At 30.9% G+C, this 23,345-nt stretch overlaps 2 protein-coding genes across 3 annotated transcripts; both read right to left on the reverse strand.

Annotated features, from left to right (window-relative positions):
• Window positions 1–435: 435 nt before the first annotated feature.
• LOC120069214 (YCF49-like protein) lies at window positions 436–4,131 on the reverse strand. The gene is made up of 4 exons (XM_039020917.2): window positions 3,492–4,131; window positions 3,139–3,217; window positions 2,601–2,669; window positions 436–629 (listed from the first exon to the last, which is right to left on the reverse strand). Exons 1-4 carry the CDS (start codon window positions 3,791–3,793, stop codon window positions 522–524), a joined length of 558 nt encoding a protein of 185 aa, XP_038876845.1. The 5' UTR covers window positions 3,794–4,131; the 3' UTR covers window positions 436–521.
• A 3,941-nt stretch (window positions 4,132–8,072) lies between these two features.
• Window positions 8,073–12,564, reverse strand: LOC120069213 (putative sodium/metabolite cotransporter BASS5, chloroplastic). Of its 2 annotated transcripts, none has more exons than XM_039020912.2 (8): window positions 12,032–12,564; window positions 11,831–11,937; window positions 10,641–10,771; window positions 10,334–10,527; window positions 10,001–10,253; window positions 9,664–9,917; window positions 9,503–9,585; window positions 8,073–8,567 (listed from the first exon to the last, which is right to left on the reverse strand). In XM_039020912.2, the coding sequence occupies exons 1-8, from the start codon at window positions 12,201–12,203 to the stop codon at window positions 8,484–8,486; spliced, it is 1,278 nt and encodes a 425-aa protein (XP_038876840.1). In that variant the 5' UTR covers window positions 12,204–12,564; the 3' UTR covers window positions 8,073–8,483. The 2 variants fall into 2 exon arrangements, with proteins under 2 accessions (XP_038876840.1, XP_038876841.1); XM_039020913.2 differs by having other exon boundaries at window positions 11,831–11,928; window positions 12,032–12,335.
• Between the last annotated feature and the right edge of the window lie 10,781 nt (window positions 12,565–23,345).

Raw genomic sequence — 23,345 nt, forward strand, 5'->3', positions numbered from 1 at the left:
TATGGTTGACTTTTTACTTTTGAATTAACCTTTTTATTTGTTGTTTGCATAGGACTTTTCTAGTCTTCCTTCTGTAAGGGCTTAAAGCCTACTGTCCTCTCTTAGCCCTAAACTTTATTTTAAAGTTATATTAGCTTCAAGAAGGGTTAAGCCAAGTTAACTTTTGTTATTTCTTTAGTTAAGCATTTTAGAGTTTTTTTGGTTGCCCATGTAAAAGTCACCTTATCTTAAGTTTTGAGAAGTTGAATGAAAGAGTTGAGCTTGTCTTCTCGAAGTGACTCCCTTGAGTCTCATTAGGTGTGTGAATTAGTGTAGCTTGGACACTAAAACCCTAGAACGATTAAAGTTTACAGTAGTCACCAAACTCGTGAAATGATTTGACCTTAAGTTTGAAGCCAATCCCCATGTAAGGAAATACTAATAAACAAAGTGGAATGGAGGATGAGAAATGATGATAATATAATGAAACAAGGTGTGATAGTACATACGTTAGTATAACAGAGACTTAGCTTGAGTTTTCTTTACAAGTTCTTTGAACTTTCTTGTGATGATTTGTATATGCGAAATGCAGCAATGCACATTGTGGCATTTCCTATGGCTGTTAGCATTGCCTGAATGGCCACCAAAACCTGCACTCAACACCAAATCCAAGTCATTTTTATATTTTTTTCATGGTGAGGACCGAGGGTGCTCGTCCTTTTGAAAGTACTGCTATAATACAACTAAATTTCCGAACAAAAAGGGAAACATAATAATAATAAAAGCAATGTCAAGTTCCCCAAAAACTAATCAATTGAAGTGTGAAAGAGAGAGGTTATTCTATATTCCTTTCATGGTAAGGTTGCCTTGTTCTTTTGAAACTACTGCAATGAAATCTGAATCCTGTGAACCTAAACTCAGAGAGAGAGAGAGAGAGAGAGAGAGAGAGAGAGAAAGAGGTGGGTCACTCTTTCACAGAAAGGTTGCTCTTGTTCTTTTAAAACTTCGCCTAATAGAATCCGAATACTATTAACCTAACCCCAGAGAGAGATCGGTCTGGATCAGTATTCCTTCATTTTTCCCCTTCTTCCTTATCTAATTTTCCTGGTCAACTTTGAAACTTCAAGCTGTCCACAATCATATGTAACATGGGGAATTTACTTGCATGATTGGACAACAAAAGGTTATGTAGGAAGTAATTTAAGAGAAACTTATGGAAGAGTGAAGTAAGGTAGAGGAAGAGAAATGAGTTGGTGGTCTTCTTCACTTCCATTAATTTTTCAGAAACAATAATCATGAATCAAACCACATATTGGCTTTAACAAAAAATAAAACTGAACTGAAATCAAGAAAGTCCAAATCATCAAACTGTCTTTCATTCAAATAGATATTAAACGTCCCTAACTCTGTTACGTTCTTCCTTGCCATCATTGAGCACAATATGATGAACATGTCAAATTTGATGCATAAAACTATTGCCCTCTAGCGGATATTAACAAATTTGGATGCTAAGCAATAATATATCCGATGGTCCAACTCAGGCAATGAAGATAAAAAATGGGAGCACTTCAAAAAAAGTTAAAAATTTCATCAAGCTTCCTCTCCTAGATGTTCTTAGGTTTCACTGTTGTAGGAGTTGCACAAAACTCAGGGGACCTAGATTTGCAGCATTACCCATGCCATGGTACCACACAACTACCTTCTTAGTTGTTAAAAGATATTATTTATTTTTTATTTTTCAAAAACAGACTGTATCATGAGAAATTCATAATTTAAAGACGTCCATGCCAGCTCAAATACTTGACTGAAAGTGAAACCGGAATTGAAGAAACAGATGCTCAGTTAACAAAAATTCAAGATATAAGTGTGAACTCAGAGTCCTGACTGATAAATGAACAAGCCGTAAGAAGTTGATTCTCCTTGTGATCTCAGAGGTCAAAATTGGAATTGAAAACCCAAAATGACGATGGGCATAAGTAATAGGCTCTCCATTAAGAATGTGTATACTAGGAAGCGACATAGAGGTGAAGACTAGAGAGTATACTTGGCTGGGGGGATAGTTTGTCAGGAAGAGAAGTTTGTTATGAGTAGCAAGGACCCAAGCCTTATGAGGGGTAGAGATGATACTTGTGACAGTATAAACCAGGCGTAGCGTGAAGGGGCTTTTTTTTGGCTGTTTTGTTAAGGTTTGGTATTGGGAGAGACTAGGGAGCTCTCAAATTCTTCTTTAGCCCCTTTTATTACCATTAAAATACCAGTAGAAGAGCAGTGTCCGTGCCATTTAGTTGGGAGATTGGAGTTGAAATTGAGAAGTGGTAAATGAAGAATTGAACTAAATTGAGCACTTTAAAGACAAGGTTTCCGAATTGATGGTTTGTTTTAGGACTACATTTGAAGAGTTTAATCAGCCATATTGAGACTGTCCAATATTCAATAATGAGAATAATTGAAAGAACCTAAACTATTCAGCTGGGTGCATCTTTTAATAGTTTCAAAACTTTAACAAATCCTCACGATCATGAAGTAATTAAAAATTTGTATGCATGATTTAGAATATACTAACACTATCGGATATTTCAATATGTCCAGCAAGATCTTGCAAAAACGAAGACTAACTGTACCTCAAGAGACTCGGAGTTGTAGAAAAAATGCCATGTGCAAGCACAAAATGCTCCACCCAGCAATGGTACCTGCTCAAGTTAAGAAATAAATGATTCAGAAGGAAACAACTGAGTTAGTTATCTGTATTGTGTCTAGAGTAGTTGAGTTGAACCATTCAAAAGAAATCTAAAAGCTTTGAAAACCTACACAGCCAGATTATGACTTCATCGAAAACAGCCAACAAACATAAGTTAATACTTCTCTACTCGAATGATCCTGCGACATTGAGGGTAAATCGAATCCAATTTTTTACATCTGTTCTCTGTTAGTGATGGATTACTTTAATATCTTAGGTAATATTGGATTAGGATTGCCTAAGCATTAATTTCCTCTTCTTCGTCTCTCTCTCTTTTTCCACTCTAAATAGAGCATTAAAATTTAATTTTTACCTAAATTATTATGTAAACAAGTGGATGGGATTCTTCAAAATTCAAAAAATGAAACTCCTACCGTTAAGATAGATGAGAAAGCAATTATAGACAAAGAAAAAGAACTTACCATTCCCCAAGAAAGTCCTTTCCAAGACTCATTACCAGATTTCTCTCCATATTGCCACACCAAAGCCATTGCTGTAATCCTAACAACATGAGAATTACGATCAAACAAATTATAAACCAAGGTAGCCACCAGCAGCATATGAATATCTGATTGGTTGACCATTCTTCCCTTTCCTTCAATTTATTATTTATCAAATGAGTAACTAAAATCCATAGTTTATTTCCATGAGAATAAATCAAAGAACAGATATAAATTATAAAACATCACCTCCAACCTATCAATATAAACTTTTAGGATTCAAACAAAATAGAGTTTCATGAAATCATTACAAAAGAGAATTCATAAACCCTCACCATTCAACAACGCTGGAAACGTGAATGGCCCAGGTGGGCAAGGACAGAGCATTTTGGGGCTCGTTAAATAGCAACGAAGATTGCAATTGCGTGGCAGCAGAAGCGGATTCAGGTCCCAGAAGGGCAAGAGTGAAGCCCGTGCCGAGGAAAAGCATCATGGTTTTGGAGCCAAAAGGCAGAGCGGCGGCGCGTCTCCGGAATGGAATTCCGGCAAAATATCTGGAGGTGGGGAGTGAGGAAGAAGAAGAAAAGGGGGATTTGGGAATTGAGAAGGAATATAAGAAGGTGGAAGAGAGTGACATGATTTTGGGTCGATGAAGAAGATGAAATCCGGCTGAAAAGTTCAGTAAACAGAGAGAGAATTGCTATGAAAACAGAGAATCGTCATCTTCAAGGTCGTGGCTTTGATTTGGGATTTTGGTTTCTTGCTTTGTTCATTTTTGACGAGGGAAAAATGCAGCGGTAATTAGAAGGTGATAACATTTGAAATCAATTAGTGGTCGAAATTTGAGATAATTGTATAACAGACCTTCTCCCGAGTCTAAAATGGTTTTTGCCGGAATTTGTCGGGTCTAGAATCTTAAACCTGGGAATGTTAGGTCGGAAGATTAGACTTAGGTAATCTAAGTTTAAGAAAATTGTATTTGGAGTCCAAGTTTTAGATGTTTAAGAAATCTATGTTAGACTTGGCCTGAGAATAAATATTTAGTTTATTAAATATTTTCTTCTATTTAATCGTCAGTTAGATTTTAAATTAGTTTAAATTTGTCATCTCAATTATTTTAATATAATAAGTTTAAAATAAACTAAAAAATTTATAAGAATATATTTTTTTAAAATTTTGAAATAGAGATTTTAATTAAAATTATAATTTTATTTAATCTATTGTTTTAATAATTTGATGTTTTCATAGAGATTTTCATAAACTTTTGTCACTTTAACTAATTTGAAAATGATCAATTTTTTTTTTTTACCATAATACACTAACTTAAAATTAAAATAAACTAATATTTTAATATTAAATTCAATGATTGAAAAACTAAACATTTTTTCTTATCAACTTACATTGGAGGTATAAAAAATCATAAATTTTAGTTTTAGTTTTTATTTGGCCACTAAGTTGTTTTTGACATTTTAAATCTTTACGTTTAGAAAATGATTCTAAGTCTAATTAAATTGACCAACAAAAAAAATTAAAATGTTATTAAATTAAATTAAAACTTTCAAACATATATTGTTTTACACATATAACCTAAATAAATATAACTATACAATTGCAGTCTATTGACGTATTTGGAATGACTTGGAAAAAAAAAATATTTAAAAAATTCATTTTTAATTAAACACTTTTGATAATAACTTATTAAAATAAAAAAACACACATATATATTGCAATTCTTTCTTAAAAGTGTTTTTATATACAAATTTGTTTAGTTTTTCATATATTAAGAGTATTTTATTAATGTTTTTCAAGGTTGGTTGGTGGCAGTTACCAGAGGTGGCCAACAGATTTGGTGGCCGGAATTTTGCTAGTGTGGGGGGAAGGGGTTGCCATATGTCGATCAATGGCGGTCAGAGTTGGCCAGTAGCAACTGGAGGTTGCTCGAAGACGGTCACCAAGGTGGCAGCCAGAGTTGGTCGGTGACGGTCGAAGTTGGTCGATGACGGTCGCAGGAGGTGGTGACCGGAGTAAGCCGATGGCGATCAGAGTTGGTCGGCGGAGGGTGGTAGCCGGAGTTGGCCAGCGACTATCGTCTGAGGGAGGTGACTGACATTGACCGTGGTAGTCACCGAATGTGGTATCCAGAGGTTGGCCAACGTACTTCCTAGTTTAAATTAGGGGAAAAAAAAGTAACCCATGAGTTTGAATAGTAAGGATGTAGGAAGCCAAGACTTCCTAAATCCATGCCTCAAACAAGGGTTGGGTTTAGGATGCCTAACTCATCCAATCCCAACCCTTGAAACAAACACCCCCTCAATTTTCCCTCTTGCTTATTAGGAGTGTTAAAAAAACTCAATGACCCGAAGAAACTACTCAACCCAACCCAACCCAACCCGTGCGGTTCGGGTTGGGTTCAAATAAATGAAAATTTTATGGGTTGGGTTGGTTCATGGTTCACCTAATATAACCCAAACCAACCCGAATTGATTATTAACTTTAAAATATATTCTTTTATTACTTATAACACAATTATTTATACATATATCGATTTAAATTTTATTTAATTCCAATATTTTTTTTGAATAATTTATTGTTCAACAACTCTTAAAAATAGTTTCTTTACACTTTAGAAATAAAAATTTAATTGAAATTGAATTGTTAATCTTAATTCATATATGAAAATAATTAAATTAGATTTTTACATATTTATATTTTGCTTCTTTTAACCCAAACCAACTCAACCTAAATATTTCATGGTTGAGTTGGGTTGGGTTCATTTTTTAATAGGGTTATTTGGGTTGAAAAATATTTACAATTCGAACAATTGGGTTGAGTCTAAAAGGTCTTTCAACCCAACCCAACCCAACCCATAACACTCCTATTGCTTATATCATTATCATGCCAAAATTATAACTTTACCTTTCATTTTCCTTTTTCCCCTTTCTTTTCTTCTTCTTGCTTTTCCTTCCTTCATTCGTCATTTCCCCCTTTCTCCAGTCGATAGAGAGAGGAGAACAAAAGAAAAGAGGAGATTGAGAGAGTGAGGAGAGCGAAACATTTGATGGAGAGTGAGCACGAGAAGCCAACATGTGTATATAAGGTTCCATTTTGGTAGTTTCACCAGAATATGACGTAGGCAAAAAGTCAAAATCCTTGATTTCAAAAGGTATGACATATTTCATTTTTTTCCTCTAATTTTAGATAACCCATCCGGACCCTTAAGATTTGGCTACTCCAGTTGTGATTTTTTCATAATATTTGCTTCCACAAAATGATACATAACAATTATTATCACTCTCGCTCGAGGTCGAAAATTTGATCATCTATCCTAGTAGTGTTGTACTAGGGTTATAATAATCTAATCCTAAGCTAATAATAAAATCAATATAGACTTAGAATTTTTTAAGTGTATCAATTTAAATCTTTTCATTATGACTTGTTTAGATAAACATCGTGAAATTTATAATTCTATCAATTAAACCTCTAAATGTACATACGTGAATCAATTTGAAAATAGTTAGGCATAAATCCTAATAATTTATTTTGTTAAATCGATATTTGAAGAAGTCTATCCGCATGTAAGAATTTATGCGACAATTTTAAAATATAATCCTAATAAAAGTTCTAAATTAATTCACTTATAACAATTTAAAAGTTTAATTGAAAAAATTAATCTCTTGCACAATATTTCTAAAATTAAATCTAAAAAAAATATAAAGATTAAGATTTAAATTAAAACCATTACTAGTTCATGCTTCATAATTTAATTTAATACAACTCTAGTACAAATTAAAAATTTTCCAAAAAATTTAAAAAAATTATTAGAAGAGGGAATGGGAGTAGAGGGATGGTAGACAATAGGAAGAGAGAAGATAATCTTTTCTAAATTATTTTTTAAATTTTAATTTGTATATATTTAGATAAAATAAGAATAAAAGAAGTTAATTCAGCGGACATTTTAAGATTTTCCCATTTTGAAAATTATAGAATCAAATGCACCTCTTCTTAAAAAATCGAGGATTAAAAATATAAATTTTGAAAATCCACTATCCAAACATACATATTCTTTGAAACTCGACAAGTGCAAAGATAATTTTGTCAAAAATATAAACATTTCACTTTTGTCAGTGTAATTTAGCATATCATCGCTTTTTCATTTTATTAAAATGAATTTAGATAATATAGCTTTTCTTAGAATATTTAGATATAGTTTGAGAGGCCAAATTGTGATAGTGTTTTGAAGATAAAACGATATCATTACTCGAGAACCTTTACCATTTTCCGCTTTTAAAGCCCAATTAAAAATCAAATTTTAATTTTGAAACAATGAGAACCAAGTTGCAACTAAATTTAAATATCAAGGATTAAAAAAAATGTTAGTTTCCAAAATTTAAAAAACCAAATAAAAACTAAATGAAGTGTATTTTAACCCAAAAAAAGAAGGAAATATCCAAGATAAATCAAAACATATTAGTTAGTTATTATTATTATAGCATGTTAGAACAGACATTCAATACATAATTTCATAATTTAGTGTATGATTGTTATTGATTATAACTAATTAGTGGATCTTATAGTTAATATATTATTAGTAATTTTTTCAAAAAAAATGCTATATTAGTAAGTATTTTTTTTTTTATAAAATGATATATTTGCAATAAGTATAAGAAAACACATCTATAAAAATTTTAAAACATAAGTTACCCATTTAAAATCTATTAAAAAAAAAAAACTCACAACAGAGTAAGGAAATATGAGATCCACTTCCACGTCTGTAATCAAAGAACGTAATCTCATTGGATCACAATGGGTGATCGATCTAATTACATTCAAAATTACATGTGACCTACTAGCTAATATCAACATCGTTATCGTTACAAATATTGTAAATGTGACAGATTCATAATTCTAAGTAAACGTGATCAAAAGTAATTCGATTATGTTAACAACTAGATCAATTATGATCGATCTATCAATAGAATCCCATTACAATTACACCAAATTTTATTACAGATTATGGCCAAAGATCAATAGAACAAGAAAGGAGAGAGATAACTAATAATTTAGGTTTGACCAAAATTGAAGATTACTAGTGGAGCAAATCACCAACTTTGGATATGGGCCAATTCATCGAAATATAGAAAATTTCTTTAAACGTTGTAAGTTGGAATCCTCACTCTCATTTGAACTTAGAAGTAATAAAAGAAAAGGTTGTAACCTCGAGTCCAAGTGTTTGACGCAATTCTAGAGAAGATGTGGTCTATAGCTTTGGTTCGTCTTCAACTGCCTCTACAACACCTGTACAACAAATATAACCTCAAGAACTTTGTTTAACTCTGTTTGATCATATTCTTTTCTTTGCTCTTGTTCCATATCATAACCAGAGAGAATCCCATCAAAGACATCATCACAGTCTGCAAAAGGAAAAAAAAATGTTCTGTTACATATTTTCTTGTAAGAGGAATGATACTCGGAATGCTATGAGTAAATAATTAGAATATTAAGGGCATATTAACAATTCGTTAAGAAGTTTGATTATGAATACAGTGGGTGGGGAAGGCGGAAGATAATATTTTGAAAAATGAATTAGAGCTTGAGAGTATTTCAAGAATAGGAGGGTCCAAATACCTCGAACACTTGGTTTATCTTGTAATTCATTATCGTTTATCTTTTAATATATTCGATTCTATCAGTGAGCTAGAATATTGATGTTAAGAAATTGGGACAAATCTGATCAACTAGCAAATGTGTTTAAGATTTATATCTTGTTTTGGTCCTAAACTGTCATTCTAATTATATTTTTGTTTCCTAAATTTTCAAACAATTATGTAGTCCATAGAGTTCTCATGAAAACTATTTTACTCCTTGCCATTAACTTTTGAATAAAATAGGTAACAGAACTATGATGCAACTTCATTTCGTTTATTATGTCATGAACAAAATGTCTAAATAGACAAGCATTTAAGTCACATCATATGGGGTAGGTTAGTGTCTTTTTCTTTTTCTTTTTTTTCTTAATATCCGTGATTGTCCAAGCCAGCTTACGCATGCCTCAAGTAATCTCATGGAACAACATGTCTGACCCTACAATATTTGAATGTCAAGATAACTCATAGGATATTAAATCCTAAGTTGATGACCACTATAGAATGAAATCCATAACGTCTTAGTTTTTTATCAAGGCCATGCCCCTATTTACCACTAGCCTAGCCCATGATGGTTTAGGTTAAGTGTCATTATAAGTGTTTTTCTAGTACAATTTATAAGTGTATTAAAGTTCTGGTTAAATGATTAATAAACAAATTAAAGGTCCTGATTTGGATTAAAGAACAGAAAGAAAATAACTCACTGAGATGGCAGGGGGGACACCAACAAGGGGATCCTGGAAAAACCTATTGGCAAGAGCAAGAGCAAGGAGGCTGCTTTGCATTCCTACAAAGGGGAAATTTAATTAATTCTCTATAAACATTGTAATCTTTTGGATATTCATATTCTGAAAACTGGTCAAACCTGTCTCATAGGATAGTGTTCTCTGCAGTGCTTTCACATCGGGTGCCCGATGAAATGCAAAACCAGTCAAGGCGTAACCAGCTATGAAGGCGGATAAATGAAAAGCTACAATGAGCAGTAATATGGAAAATCCAAAAGGGGATATGACAGCATTTATGTTAATCGCAAGTGGAGCTCCAACGCAACAAGCTGTCACCAATACCGAAAGCGGAGGTAAGAAAGGTCGAATGGCTTCACAAATCTTAGGAAAGAACCTGAAAGGATAATCATATAAGACAATGGAAAGCTCTCATCAGATGGCATCTTGAATATAACATCTAGAAAAAAATTCTAATACCGGTTGAGAAGCAAGCCTGCGGCAATTGGTGCAACTACAATCTGCGTAATGCTGGATATCATCCCTTTAACATCAACTGGAAGTCTCTTTCCAATGAGCAATAAGGATAAAAATGGTGTGACGAAAACAGCAGTGGCAGTGGATAATGAGGTCATAACTACACTTAAGGGGGCAAGGGATGGATCGGTTAAAAATGTTGCATAACTTGAGAGTTGTGCCCCACTAACACAAGAGACCAACATAATCCCGGCACCTGATGTATTTATTGACGAGAAGGTTAGAATTCTCCAAAGTCCAAACAGCTTGATATAGGTTGAGTAAGCTCATTCTCACCTATTGCTGTAGGAAGACCAAAAAAGGTCACTGCGATTGTCCCAAACAGATAACCAAGAAGCGGCTTCACAAAAAATTGGCCCACATAACCAGCAAAGATAGCTGTTGGTTGCTTGAATGCTTCAAGGAAATCCTTTTCACTGGAATTAACCCCAACTGCAAACATCAAAAACCCTAATGCAGGTGCATAGTACCTGTAAAAGAACTGACATGTATTCAGAAGATAGTCAATCTTCTAGTAAAATGCTGACATAATTCAGCAAATACGAAAAAATGTATTGATCAACCAAGCTCACTTGAATAACACCTGCTAGTAAACCATGCAAAAGATGGTGGGAAAATAAGCGCAATCAGTGTGCTAGCAAGAACAACATGGGGCAGGAGAGAATTTGACTGCTTCAATATCTCGACAAATGAAGCTTTCTTCTGGTTAAGTATCTGGTGCATAGGAAAATAAATTTCAGCAGCTACAACAGAATTAATGTTGAGCTTTGTCACTTTGTAAACACTTTGCAATCATGTTCTTACTGAATCCAGAATAATAATATTGCAAAATTTTGGAAAAAAAGAATATGCATATCTTATTTTTTATGGTGAGAATAAAGTTAAATTATACTCTATGAAAACAGCAATCTTTCATTTCACAAACCAAGTGCCCATCTAACGAAGATTTTGTTTTTGGTTTTCAGTTCTCAGTTTTTAAAAATTATGCTTGTTCTACAAACAATTCTTTTATTATGGAGTTTACATTAAAGAAGTTGTTTTAAAATTCAGGCCAGGTTCAAAAGACTGGAGGTGGGAAAAAAAAGTTCCAGACAATGTTTTAGCATTCGAAACTTGGGCAAAATTTAAATCTTCTTTCAAAAAAAAAATGAAAAACTCGATCTCATTTGATAGACTAATTATACAAATATCCAAGCTGATACATTAATTTGATGTAATGAAATAGATTTTAAATTAACTTTCTTGGCATTAATTAGATGTAAAAAAGTCTGAGTTTCTTTTCCATCTTCCAAAGGATAACGAAATTAACTTTCTCACATCTAAACTTCTGCAGCTAACCTAGTTAGCCAGGGAGAAAACAAGACATTCGTCCTATCTTTTTCAAATTCCACTTCCAATTTGTAATACCAATCTTGATTTCAACAAATCCCTTCAGACATTCTTACTGTTAAGATTCATAATGCCAAGAAAGAGGAAAGTAGATGCATATTGTTGACTTCCAGTTGTTTCACTTTTATGGATTATTTAATAGAATTCTTTTAGGTAACATGCACACTGATGACCTAGTACAGCACCAGAGAGTTTATTTGTTTCTTATTGTCTTTCCTTCTAAAGATCATTTAAAAATTTTACTCAATTCTCTCATCTTCTCTTCCTTCCACACTAGTTAAGGTACCAAACCTCAATATTTTAAGCAAACAAAGAGAAATAAAAAAGCAAAAGAAGCCTTAGTACTGCTGATATAAAGATATATAAATAGAACAAAAACATCACCTCTGGTGAACTGCTCGAAGAATCACAATCCAGCCGCAAAGATTCAGAAGAACTGTTCGGTACACATCTCGTGGAAATGGAGAATTTGGAGCTCCAATCTGCAGAAACTAGAGAAAACAAAAATCAATTCAATATTCATCGCATGCAGATGAAATCAATAAGAGAAGTAGAATGAGAGCGGAAAAGAAAGTGAAAACTCACGCCAAATGTTCGAACAACGAACAGAAACTCCATTAATCTGCGGCGGAAAACGATCAAATAGCCCTAAAATTGACTGATTACGAGAAGAAATATTAGTAGAAAATTCCAGTTGAGGGCGATGAAAACGATGAATCTGCAAGTTCTTCCCCAAAATGCTTGAACTCAAATTCATTCTTGTGATTTTTTTCCTTTTTTCTTTTTTTTTTTTAATTTTTGATTTACTTATACCAATGAACAGAGAAATAAAGGGTTTAGAAATTTAGAAATATGAGAGAGTAAAGAGTTGACTAATTTGGAATATTGCAACCGTTTTAAAAAACATCTTTTTAAGCTTTAAAGCAATTGATTTAAATAAAATTTATTGTTTGTTTAAACTTTAAAGTAATGCATTGAATAAACGTTTTTTTTAAGTTTATCAAACGCATTTATTCTTTCTTCAATAATATAAATTCGAGGTGATATGATAATTTTAATTTTTTTTTCCCTTTAAACAAATTAATTGATATTAAAAACATATATTTTAAGATGAAAATATTAAACTCAAATGCCTTTTAGTTATTTGTTGAAATGACGTTGAGAATAATGGTCGACTATAATGAAAATTACGACAAAATTAATGTTCATATTTCTTTTTTGAATTTTTTAAATGTCGCTAAGCTTATAATATGTTGATTGATTAATATTTTAATGGTTCATGAAGAATAAATGTCAATGTAATGGACCCACCCTAGACTATATATTATAAGGTGGGGTGTCATTAATAATTTAATATTGCATGGAAAATGTCACTAAGCTTATAATAAGTTGCATGAAAATGTTGCCTCGCAAAAAAAAATATATATTAATAAATCAAGTTTTACATTAAAAAAAAAAAAAAAAAAACGTGTGATGCTTATGAAAGCTAATTGGAATTTTTCTGTTCGAATTCTCCTTTCCCTCTTGATTTCTGTCACTTGCTCAACAGGATTTTTGCTCCTTTGTTTCTTCTTTTCCTCATTAATCAATTTGCATATATATATAAAAAAAAAAATCAATTATAGATGCACCATTCTATTTTTCTAAAATAATAATTAAAACAAAAATAAAATATTAATTTTGATCTCTAAATTTTGTTAATTTGGCTTATGAGTTTATAGATCAATTGGTTAAGATATATGGTACCTCTCATTATTATGAGTTATTTAGCTTTAAAACTTAAGTTAATTGTAAAGAAACTACATGTTTGTTGAAGAAAGTTATTCTCAAAATAGTAAATTTAGGTAAAAACAAATTAGGTATTTTTTAACTTTGATTTGTTAAATAAATACGTTTTTGTGTAGAAAGAGAGTCAAGTTTTATATACTTTGATGGGATTATGTGTTTTTGTGTAGGAAATTCAAGTTGTAAAATAAAAATCCATGAGATGGGTCTAGTGGAGCATAGAGGACCCATGGAATAAGCATAATCGAGTCTAGAAGAGTTTAGAGAACCTGTAGAAAGAGCTTATGAGAGTTTGAAGGACCCATGAAAGAGTCTAGGAGAGCTAAGAAGACTCGTAGGAAGAGCTTAGATGAATCATAGGAATAGCCTAGGAGAGCTTAAAGGACCTATTGGATGAGCCTACTGAAGCTTAGGAGAGCTTAGAGAATTGAGTTGCCTAGGAGAGATCAAAGGATCCATAGGGCTTAGAGAAAGCTAAGAGGATCCATGGAGATCCTAGAGGGAGCTTATGAGTTACATGACAGAACTTTGAGGAAGCATGGAAGACCTTTGCAGTACTTAAGAGTTGTAGAGTTTGAAACTTCCAAAATTCTCAATAGATGAGTCGTAAAGGAAATACTGAGAAGTTGAGTGGATGGTGCACTTAAGCATGATGGTGTAACCATCCAACGAGTATTAACTCAACAATTCAAAAGATTTAAAATGGTCATTATGAATCCGAACATCAATTACACTTTACTATCCTATATAAACAACCAGATTAATTAGTCGAAGGTATGCCTAAAACATTCCACTATTATCTACTGTCAAGTTATTCAGAAAACCGAGACTGACTTGAGCATCAGAGTTTGTATGACTTGACAACAATAGCAATTGCGACTACATCTGAATCTAATCGACAAGGAATGCTAAAATCACATAATTTTCATATTTTTCTATTCTTCTTAAAGTTGTACATTTATATTTATCGAACTCCTTTAGTGTACTTTCACCTAGTTTATAATTTTGATATCAAAACAATTATTTTTTATCAGAAAAAAAATGGAGACTAAAATAGATATACCTTAAATGTTCTAGACTAGAAATAGTGAAATGGAACAAACTTAAACACTATTTAACTAATATAAACATTCTAAAGGTTCAAGATCTAAAATATAACCTAATATGAAATTTAAAGAAATATGCATAAATGTAGTATAGTAGTCTTTATTCTTTTACAAAGTGTCAATTTAATCCTTATGTTTATTTATTTTTATTTGATCACCCATCGTCATTAGTGAATGTTAAAATTGGCTTACGATAAACATACATGACATAATATGTTGTAGATTAATGGAAATTTACAGAAAATCAGAAGGTCATCTAAGTGAAGAAAAGTCGAGTTCTCTACCAATTTCCTAGACTATTGGAGGAACTATAAACTTTCTTTTGTTAAATGACATTTTCCCTCTTCTAAATTAATGCCAATTTACTAAGTATTATTTTAGGTAAGTTTATCATCAACCAACTTTAAACTTCATCATGAATAGCTAATTTAAAATTTGTTTAAAATATAAACAATCACACTGAATTTTTTTTATACAAAAACTACATTCGAAAAAACACTTCTACACTATAAATTAAAATATATTTAAGAAAATTATACTTTGAGTCTTTGGGTGTGTCGAGCCCCAATATGAGTTTTAAACTCAGTGATTCCTATATCATATCTGAAAGAGTTAAACAACATGCAGCGAAAGTATCAAGGATCCATAAGCATTCTAATTCACTAATTTTGGCAAAAACTAAAGCATGCTCTTCTTAAAAAGGGGGTTTTCAGAACATACATTTGATGAACTCTCAAAGAAAACGTCTGTTCAGGTGTTGTCTTCACTTGATATCAATGTGAACCACCTCAAAGCCTTCCCTACTATTCTCTTGGAGTTTTAGGCAGAGTTGTGAGACTCAAGAACAACTTGAAGATGTGAAGAAACAAGAAGATCTCACAGCAGCCGATTGAAGAAGACAGTTTCTTCTTCACATAAATTTTTTCTCTCAAAATTCTGCATTCATTATCCTCCAACAACTCTAATCTTAGATATATATTAGATGAACATGCAAAGAGATGGAGTGCATGGCTTGCGGCTCACGCTTGAAGAATCAAAGTAGAGAAGATAATGGCTTTTGTGTGAGCATAAAGATGATGGTAATGGAGAAAACTCACTTTCTATTTTATGCAACCATGCAAACGATTTTCCATTTTCTTTTTAAAACATAAAATGACTTTAAACCATTTTAATTCAAAAATTGATTTTCTTAAATTAATTAATTTAATATCAAATATTAAATTAATTTTTGCACAATAATCATCTTTATATATTTAAATCATGTTTAAATATTTATTCTCTTGTTCCGTTTAACTTGAACGTTTCAAATTAATTTCCCAAGCTACCCTAAAGCTTATCCATTTACGAGCTAGTAGAGAGACCTCGCGGATCTACAGATCATGGGCTCCAACGTTTCGAAATTAATCGGCTAAACTCATTAGTCCGATCTAACCCCCATTCGTTAACTAATGAGACATTCCACTATAGCCCATAGTTGAACTCCCCCCACTGTAGATATATTATGTCCATTTAATAACCATAATTAGTAAGTCGATCCTTCACAGGTTGCTCATAATCACAGCTAAGTCAAAAATACTGTTTTACCCCTATGACTACATCTTGTTCCTTAAGTTCCTACTAATCCTCTAATGAACAATTCTGATTCTCTATGAATCAAATCCTTTCTCTATCACGAGAAGGCGGGGTCCCGATTGTTCAAGACCTGGAGTCAGTACTTAGGAGAACAATCTATCTGCTAACCCTAAATAGGGTAAGAGTGAATTCCATCTTGCAAGGTTATGTCCCCAGCTATTCATCCGGTCTTATCCCCAAAATGGTAAGCTTATTGAGCAGTGCTGTTGGACTACTCTCACCGTTTGTAAATCATAGGATAATCCCGAATGAACAGGAGTTCATAGCTAGCTCAGGATTAAGATCGAGTTAACTTAGGTTATATAATAAATGAAATAGTCAGTTTTAACAGTAAACGGTCATTATAAAGAAAAGTGACTATTTTTCGTGGTCCAATCTATATGCAAACTCATTGCATAGGATGCCCTACTCTCATGTCTCAACATGAACGGTTTATGGATCACATCATTTGTAGCACCATACAACTTCTTGTAATAACTACATAGTGGGTCGCATCCAATAGTGTTACCAGGATGAGATACCAAATTTCATCCATATACTCATTAGATCATTTAAGCTATATACTATCAACTTGATCCTGTTTATGTCACTACATAAAGTTACAACATTCAGACTATAGCCAATAATGCGTTTATTGGATTTTCATAATAAGATGAAAAATCAACAAGTCATTGTTATTGATAAAATAGAATGTTTAACACGAACTGCGAGTTTTAGGACATTCCCAACAATATCCATGTTTAGAGACCCGTTTTTGTATATCACCAGTTTTAAAAATCCAACCCAATTGGTTTGCAAACAGTAATAGAATATTTGAGGGGTTTTCTTATGTCCCCCCTCCCTTTTCTCAGATGTCTTTCCCTCTCCCCATTCCCTCAACGCGTCTCTCCCTCTCTTCTTTTTCAGATGTCTGCCTCTGCCTCTCCCCTTTCCCTCAACGTGTCTCTCCCTCTCCCCTTTCTCAGATTTCTTCCCTCAATGTGTCTTTCCCTCTCCCTTTTCTCAGATGTCTCCCTTTCCCCTGTTCGTCTCCCCTTTCTCTCTCATGTTTCCCTCCTCAGATGAATCCTTCCTCCGTTTTCCTCAGATCTCCTTCTCCCCTTTCCCTCTCACGTCTCTCTTAACCATCATATGAAACTCTAGCCACTTCAATCTTCTCCTCAATCTTGTCCTCAACCTGCTTTTATATGTCACCATTTTGTCTTCTCGCTTCCGTATGTCACAGATCTGTTCGTCTCCCCTTTCGCGCATATGAATCCCTCTCATAAATCATCCTTTCGATCTCGAATCTGCCATTTCCCTCCTCCATTTCCCTCAGATCTCTTTCTCCCCTTTCCCTCTCACATCTTTCTCTCTTAACCATCGCATGAAACCCTAGCCATTTCAATCTTCTGCTCAATCTCGTCCTCAACTTGCTTTCGTTGTTTTCTTCATAGATTTGTTGTTTTCTCATAGATCTAGTATTTTTTTCCCTCACTGCTTCAATCTTGGCCTCAACCATGTCCTTGTCGCTTTGATGGTCCTCCGTTTACCTATACATGTTGTAAATTAATGAAAATTTACAGAAAACCAGAAGGTCCTCTAAGTGAAGAAAAGTCAAATTCTCTACCAATTTCCTAGAATATTGGAAAAACTATAAACTTTCTTTTGTTAAATGACATTTTCCCTCTTTTAAATTAATGCCAATTTACTAAGTATTATTTCAGGTAAGTTTATCATCAACCAACTTTAATCTTCATCATGAATAACTAATTTAAAATTTGTTTAAAATATAAACAACCATACCGAATTTTTTTTATACAAGAACTACTCTTGAAAAAACATTTCAACACTATAAATTAAAATATATTTAAGAAAATTATACTTTGAATCTCCGATGTTTGGACTCTATTGTATTCGGGTCACTAAGTTTTCAAATGCAACATTTTAACATGAGCTTTGAGTTTAATGGCACTCATACTTCTTCCTTTTTTTAAAAAAATACGTAACCGTATTATAAAAAATATCTTTTAAAAAATAAGATAAACCTTTTTACTTCTTCAATGGTCGGCAGCTGCCGACACTGTGATTATTTTTTCCCATCATTTTTCTCCTCTTTTCCCCTTTCTTATATTTTCCATTTCTCCCATATTTGAAATGAAAAAAAAAAAGAAAAAAAGAATACAGTGGCATTCTAGATTTAATTTGGAACGTAACCATATATAAGTTTGTTATAGATCTAAGATGATGTTGTCCTATTAGAAAAAATATTAAAAAAATAGGCGTCATGTTAATTTCCTGTTAGGAATTAACGACAAACCTGATATAAGAATTAAACAACAGATATGATATAAGTGTGTTACCAAATGCAAGGTTAAGGGTCTAAAATGTAGTGTTGAACACTTATGAACCTAAGCAATAGTGGATTCAGGATTTTAAATAACGGGGCGCAAATTCATGTAGATATAATTTTATAAGCATCAATACAATTCAAATCATATAATGTTACCAAAGTGAGTATCGATCAACTGACATACGAATGTGTTACGACAAGATCTTTGTGGTATAAATACCTCTACCTCTGTTGTACTAAAATAACTATATAATATTGATTACATTAAGTTATAATAAACAAGGAGAGTACGATATAGATTTGTTTAATTTTTGTTTAGGACATCAATTTGTCTAATATAAAGACAACAAAAATACAACTTTATCAATACATAAATTTAAATTAAAAAGCGAATATAATTAAATTATCAAAACAATCATATTAAAAAAATTGAAATTTGAAATAGGGATTAAAGTATTATATAGTTTACAATTTACCGAAACTTTAAAAATATTTATTTCGTATAAAAAACTCATTTCATGTCTTTTAAAGTTAAAAGTCATTTTCATCCTTGTTCTGTAAGACATATTCTATTTTAATTATTCTTTAAGATATATTCTATTTTAATTCACATATTTTCAAATGTTCTTCAGAATTAGTCTCTATTGTTAGTTTATGGATAAATTTTTCAAAGTAAATTTAATCTCTATTACTTTTCACTTTATAAATTTTGAAAGCATATTAACACGGTATATTTTTTAAAGATAATTATTATTATTTATCCAATTCTATAAAATAGCATCTTCAACAAAATAAATTCAAAAAGTTGTTTAAAATTCAAGAAACTTTGTGGTAGTATATCAATTAAAATAACATAAGTCCCATGGAGTACACAGAATATAATTATACTTTAGCTTCTTTTTGTCTCAATTAAATTTAAATTTATTAAAGGGATAAAATACTTATTTATCAAGTAAATTAATTATGACAAAGATTCTAAACAGAAACATAAGTATTTATTTTTATACTAAAAAAAGTTTAAGGCCATTTTGTTTTTATTTTCGAAAATTAAATCTATTTCCTTCTATTTTTTATAATGATTTGTATATTTCTTGAATACAATTGTTGAGTTTTTAGCCAAATTTCAAAACAAGAATAAAATTTTAAAAGTTATTTTTTTAAAAAAAAATTCAAATTTTGACTTGATTTTTTAAACCATTAGTGAAAAAAATAGATAACAAATAAAGAAATTTGGTGGTGGAAGTAGTGACTATTATATATTGGTCCTTAACACATCTTTTGTGTGTGTGTTGAACATGCATAAACACGCCGATAATTGATCTGACCTTATTGAGATTGGTCGCTTGGTTTCCAACTTTCATATAAAAAATTTTGAAAAACTGACCGACCGACTAATACATATAAATATTATTATTTTTAAATTTTTTTTAAAAAATAAATATAAAAGTAAGCCTACTACCATTAACCCAAGTCCAAGCTTATTGCCTTAGTATTGATTTATTATTTTATTTTTTATGTTGCCTAAATTTCAAGCACACTACATGATTGATTTAATTTTTTCATAAAAAAATGGTTGGTTTAAATTTTAAAAAATTGCAAATTAGGTTAACCTAACAATAACACTTCATCAATTCATCTTTCTTTTTTTATTCATGTTGGCTTTGCTTGGAAGCCCTCTGACCGAACCGAACGCACTTTTTTTCGTCGGTTTTTGGTGCCAACTGATGCAACATTCAATTTATAATTTTTTTTATTTAAAAAGGGAAAATGTACTTTTATTCTTTAAAATTAAATAACAAAATTTAAATTTTTACCAAAAAAATAATAAAGGGGCAGTCGGAAAGAACCAACTAGCCAAAAACCTTTTTCTCATATTTGGAGGCTAAAACATACATATTACATATACTCGTTTAAGTTGACCCCTTGTCCCTTAGTGAATCAATTCTGGACCTAAATACAACCTAATCCATGGATTAAAAGGAAAAAAGAAAAAAAAAAAAAAGTCAGTAAACAACAGGATTTGTGATTAAATACTTAATTAAACAGAGTTATTTTTATAATGGGATGAAAAGACACAGTTCAGTGGCAGATGAATCAAAATTATTGTACATTATCCTCTGGTTCAGAAAAAAGAATCAAAATTATTATGTACAAATGTAAAATTAAATTAATTTAATCTACATTATTGGTTCATTATTACTTGGTATAACTAAACAGAAAAACGAATTATCCAATATTTTATAAAGTAGTTTGATTATGTTTTTTTTTCTCCCTATTTATTTGCAAGTGGGCGTCTCTCCTCATAATGGAAAAACGAATAAATAAAATAAAAGGAAAAAAGAAAAGGAAAAAAGGAAAAAGAAAAAATCCGAAATGTCATTTTCCAGTGGCCGTCAACAACACCGCCCCATGGAAACTAGACGTTAGCTTCTACAATGCGCGGCGTCTAACAAACCGCCCAACCAAAAGAAAGGAATAATAATAACAATAATAATATTTAGTCCCTCCTAAAAGTAACTATTTAATTTTTGAATTTTTAGCCAGATTCCATCCTTATATTTTTAAATTTATAACAATGTTGTCCTTAAATTTCAATAAGTAATTATTTAGTTTTGATGATTTGTAATGATTTAGTCTTATCGTGAAATATATATTGATATGGTTTAATGAAATGTCTTATAAATGTAGATTGATAAATAATAAATTGATCAAGAATCAAATTTATTTATAAATTATAAAGACTAAAAATCTATTTCATGTAACTTTCAAAGTGTTTAAATAAGTATTTATAAGTGCAAAAAAAAAAAATTATAAACAATTAGAAATCAATCCAAATGGGCCCTAAGTCGTTATGTAGTAAAAATCGATACATAATTTTAATGAAAGTCTTCACGATGGGGATTAAATTGTTACAACTTGTAAACTATAAAGACTAAATTGCTGCAATTTTGAGAGTACAATGATTAAGTTGTTCATAATTAAAGATTATGAACTACATCATTATTAACTAAAGTTTATGAATTAAATTGTTACTTTCAGAGAAAAATCCATAGATTAAAAGTGTATATATATATAAAGTTAGAATAATTCCTTGGGGCTAGGAGGGGTTATAACTCTCACTCCATCCATCGTCTCTATGATAGAAGAAATGATCACTCTTATTCTACTAGTGTTATCGAAAGATTAGAAGAAGTTTTTCTCTCAAAGAACTTTCACTCTCTAAATCTATCTACACTATTCTCTTTGATCTTCCAAAACAATAAGGATCCCACCATCTTGTTTCTTGTTCTGAGAATAGCAAGGAAGACCAGGTGGTGGTGTCTTAGTTTATTGATCGTGTTCTTTAAAGGAGCTTCGAGTTCGAGGGAGATTTACACCGTTCATGGTAGTTTGTGAGTTGTAGGGAAGATTTACACAGTTCGTGGCACTTTGTGAGTTGAAGACGGTTTTCAAGGGTTAGTTTTTCTAATATCTTTGCATCCCTGTTTTAAAGCATGCTTATGTACTTTAATATTTATCTTGCATTATATGTTACTTTGTTTTTACAAATTTCACAACGAATTTTGAAAGCACAAGTGTTCACGCGCTTTCACTGAAGAGTTCGATTCATTCAATTCTCTCCCTCTATATATATAGACACACAAACACACATTCATGAAGTATATTTCAATTATGTTCCAAACTTTTAAGAGTTTTATTTTTATTCTTTAATTTTGATTTTTTAAAAAAAAAATATCATTAGAAATTTGTCGTCATTAAAATAGGATGAAGTAGGACAACTTTTTCGGGAAAAAATGGAATGTGATGCACTTAGTGCGTAAAAATTAAAAAAATGTATGTGATGTAATCTATAATATTATTCATATAGATTGATTTGGTAGCATATGTAAAATTTTGATTGTGTAAATCATCTCGACGATATATTTTGAGACGAATTGAATAGTAATTATGATCTTAATCTTCTATATTAATCCTCAAATTTTATCATCTATTTTAATATAAAAGAACTTTTTTAGAACAAATTTAAAGTTCGTTGATGATTTTTTAAACTAAATTCAAAGTTGATGGACAAAAATGAAACCTTTCCAAATTTATGACATAATTGAAACTTGATATATGTAACATTTAACCGAAAAATCTAATTACAAATTATGTTTATACGGATGTGTTAAATTGCAAATTTACTTTTTGAAGTTTTAGGCATGTATTTTTTTATCCTTACACTTCAAAAAGTTTTTAATAGATCATGTTTGAAGATATAAACTTTTTTTTTAAAAAAATTGTCTAATAAGTCCTTAAATTTCTAAGTTTATCAATAAAATTCATAAACTTTCATAAATAAATCAATTTGCACTCTTAAATTAAAACTTTTTTTCGAAAATCATTATTCCATCAATTATGATTGTCTATTTTGTTAATAAATATTTGAAGAAATCTACACATATAAAAAATGATGCAACGACGATTTTTAACGATCTTAAGAAAAACTTATATTAATTAATTCATAACAATTTAAAATTTTAATTAAAATAATTATAAGTTTCAAATGAAGTTTTTCTAACGTTATTTAGAGAAAAATGTAATTTCGTACTATTATTAATTTAAGGTTTTTCCTTAAGTTTTTTGAGTTTTGTTTCAATTTATAAATCCCTAAGTTTCAAATGTTACAGTTTTATTTTTGAGATTTGAGTTCTGTTTTAAATTTGGTCAATGAGTTTCAAGATTCTACATTTTTAACTTCAATTTTTCATTAAATACCAACTTTCAATCATTTATGCCAACTTTTATTAATCTATTAAAAATAAATTTGAATTTAATTTTAAAAGTGATAAAAATAGTGAAATGTAATTAATTATAATTTTTTTTAACGATTTTTAATTTATTAATATAAATTAACTCTAAAGACAAAAAATAAATATTTAGTAAAAAAAATCGAGATTAAAAATATAAATCTTAAAATATAGATCAAATCGAAACAAAATTCAAAAATCAAAGATAAAATTATAATATTTAAAAATTTAAAAATTAAATTGAAACCAAACAC

The sequence above is a fragment of the Benincasa hispida genome, chromosome 11, assembly GCF_027475165.1.
Source record: "Benincasa hispida cultivar pf3 chromosome 11, pf3_genome.v1.1, whole genome shotgun sequence".
Lineage (NCBI taxonomy): Eukaryota > Viridiplantae > Streptophyta > Magnoliopsida > Cucurbitales > Cucurbitaceae > Benincasa > Benincasa hispida.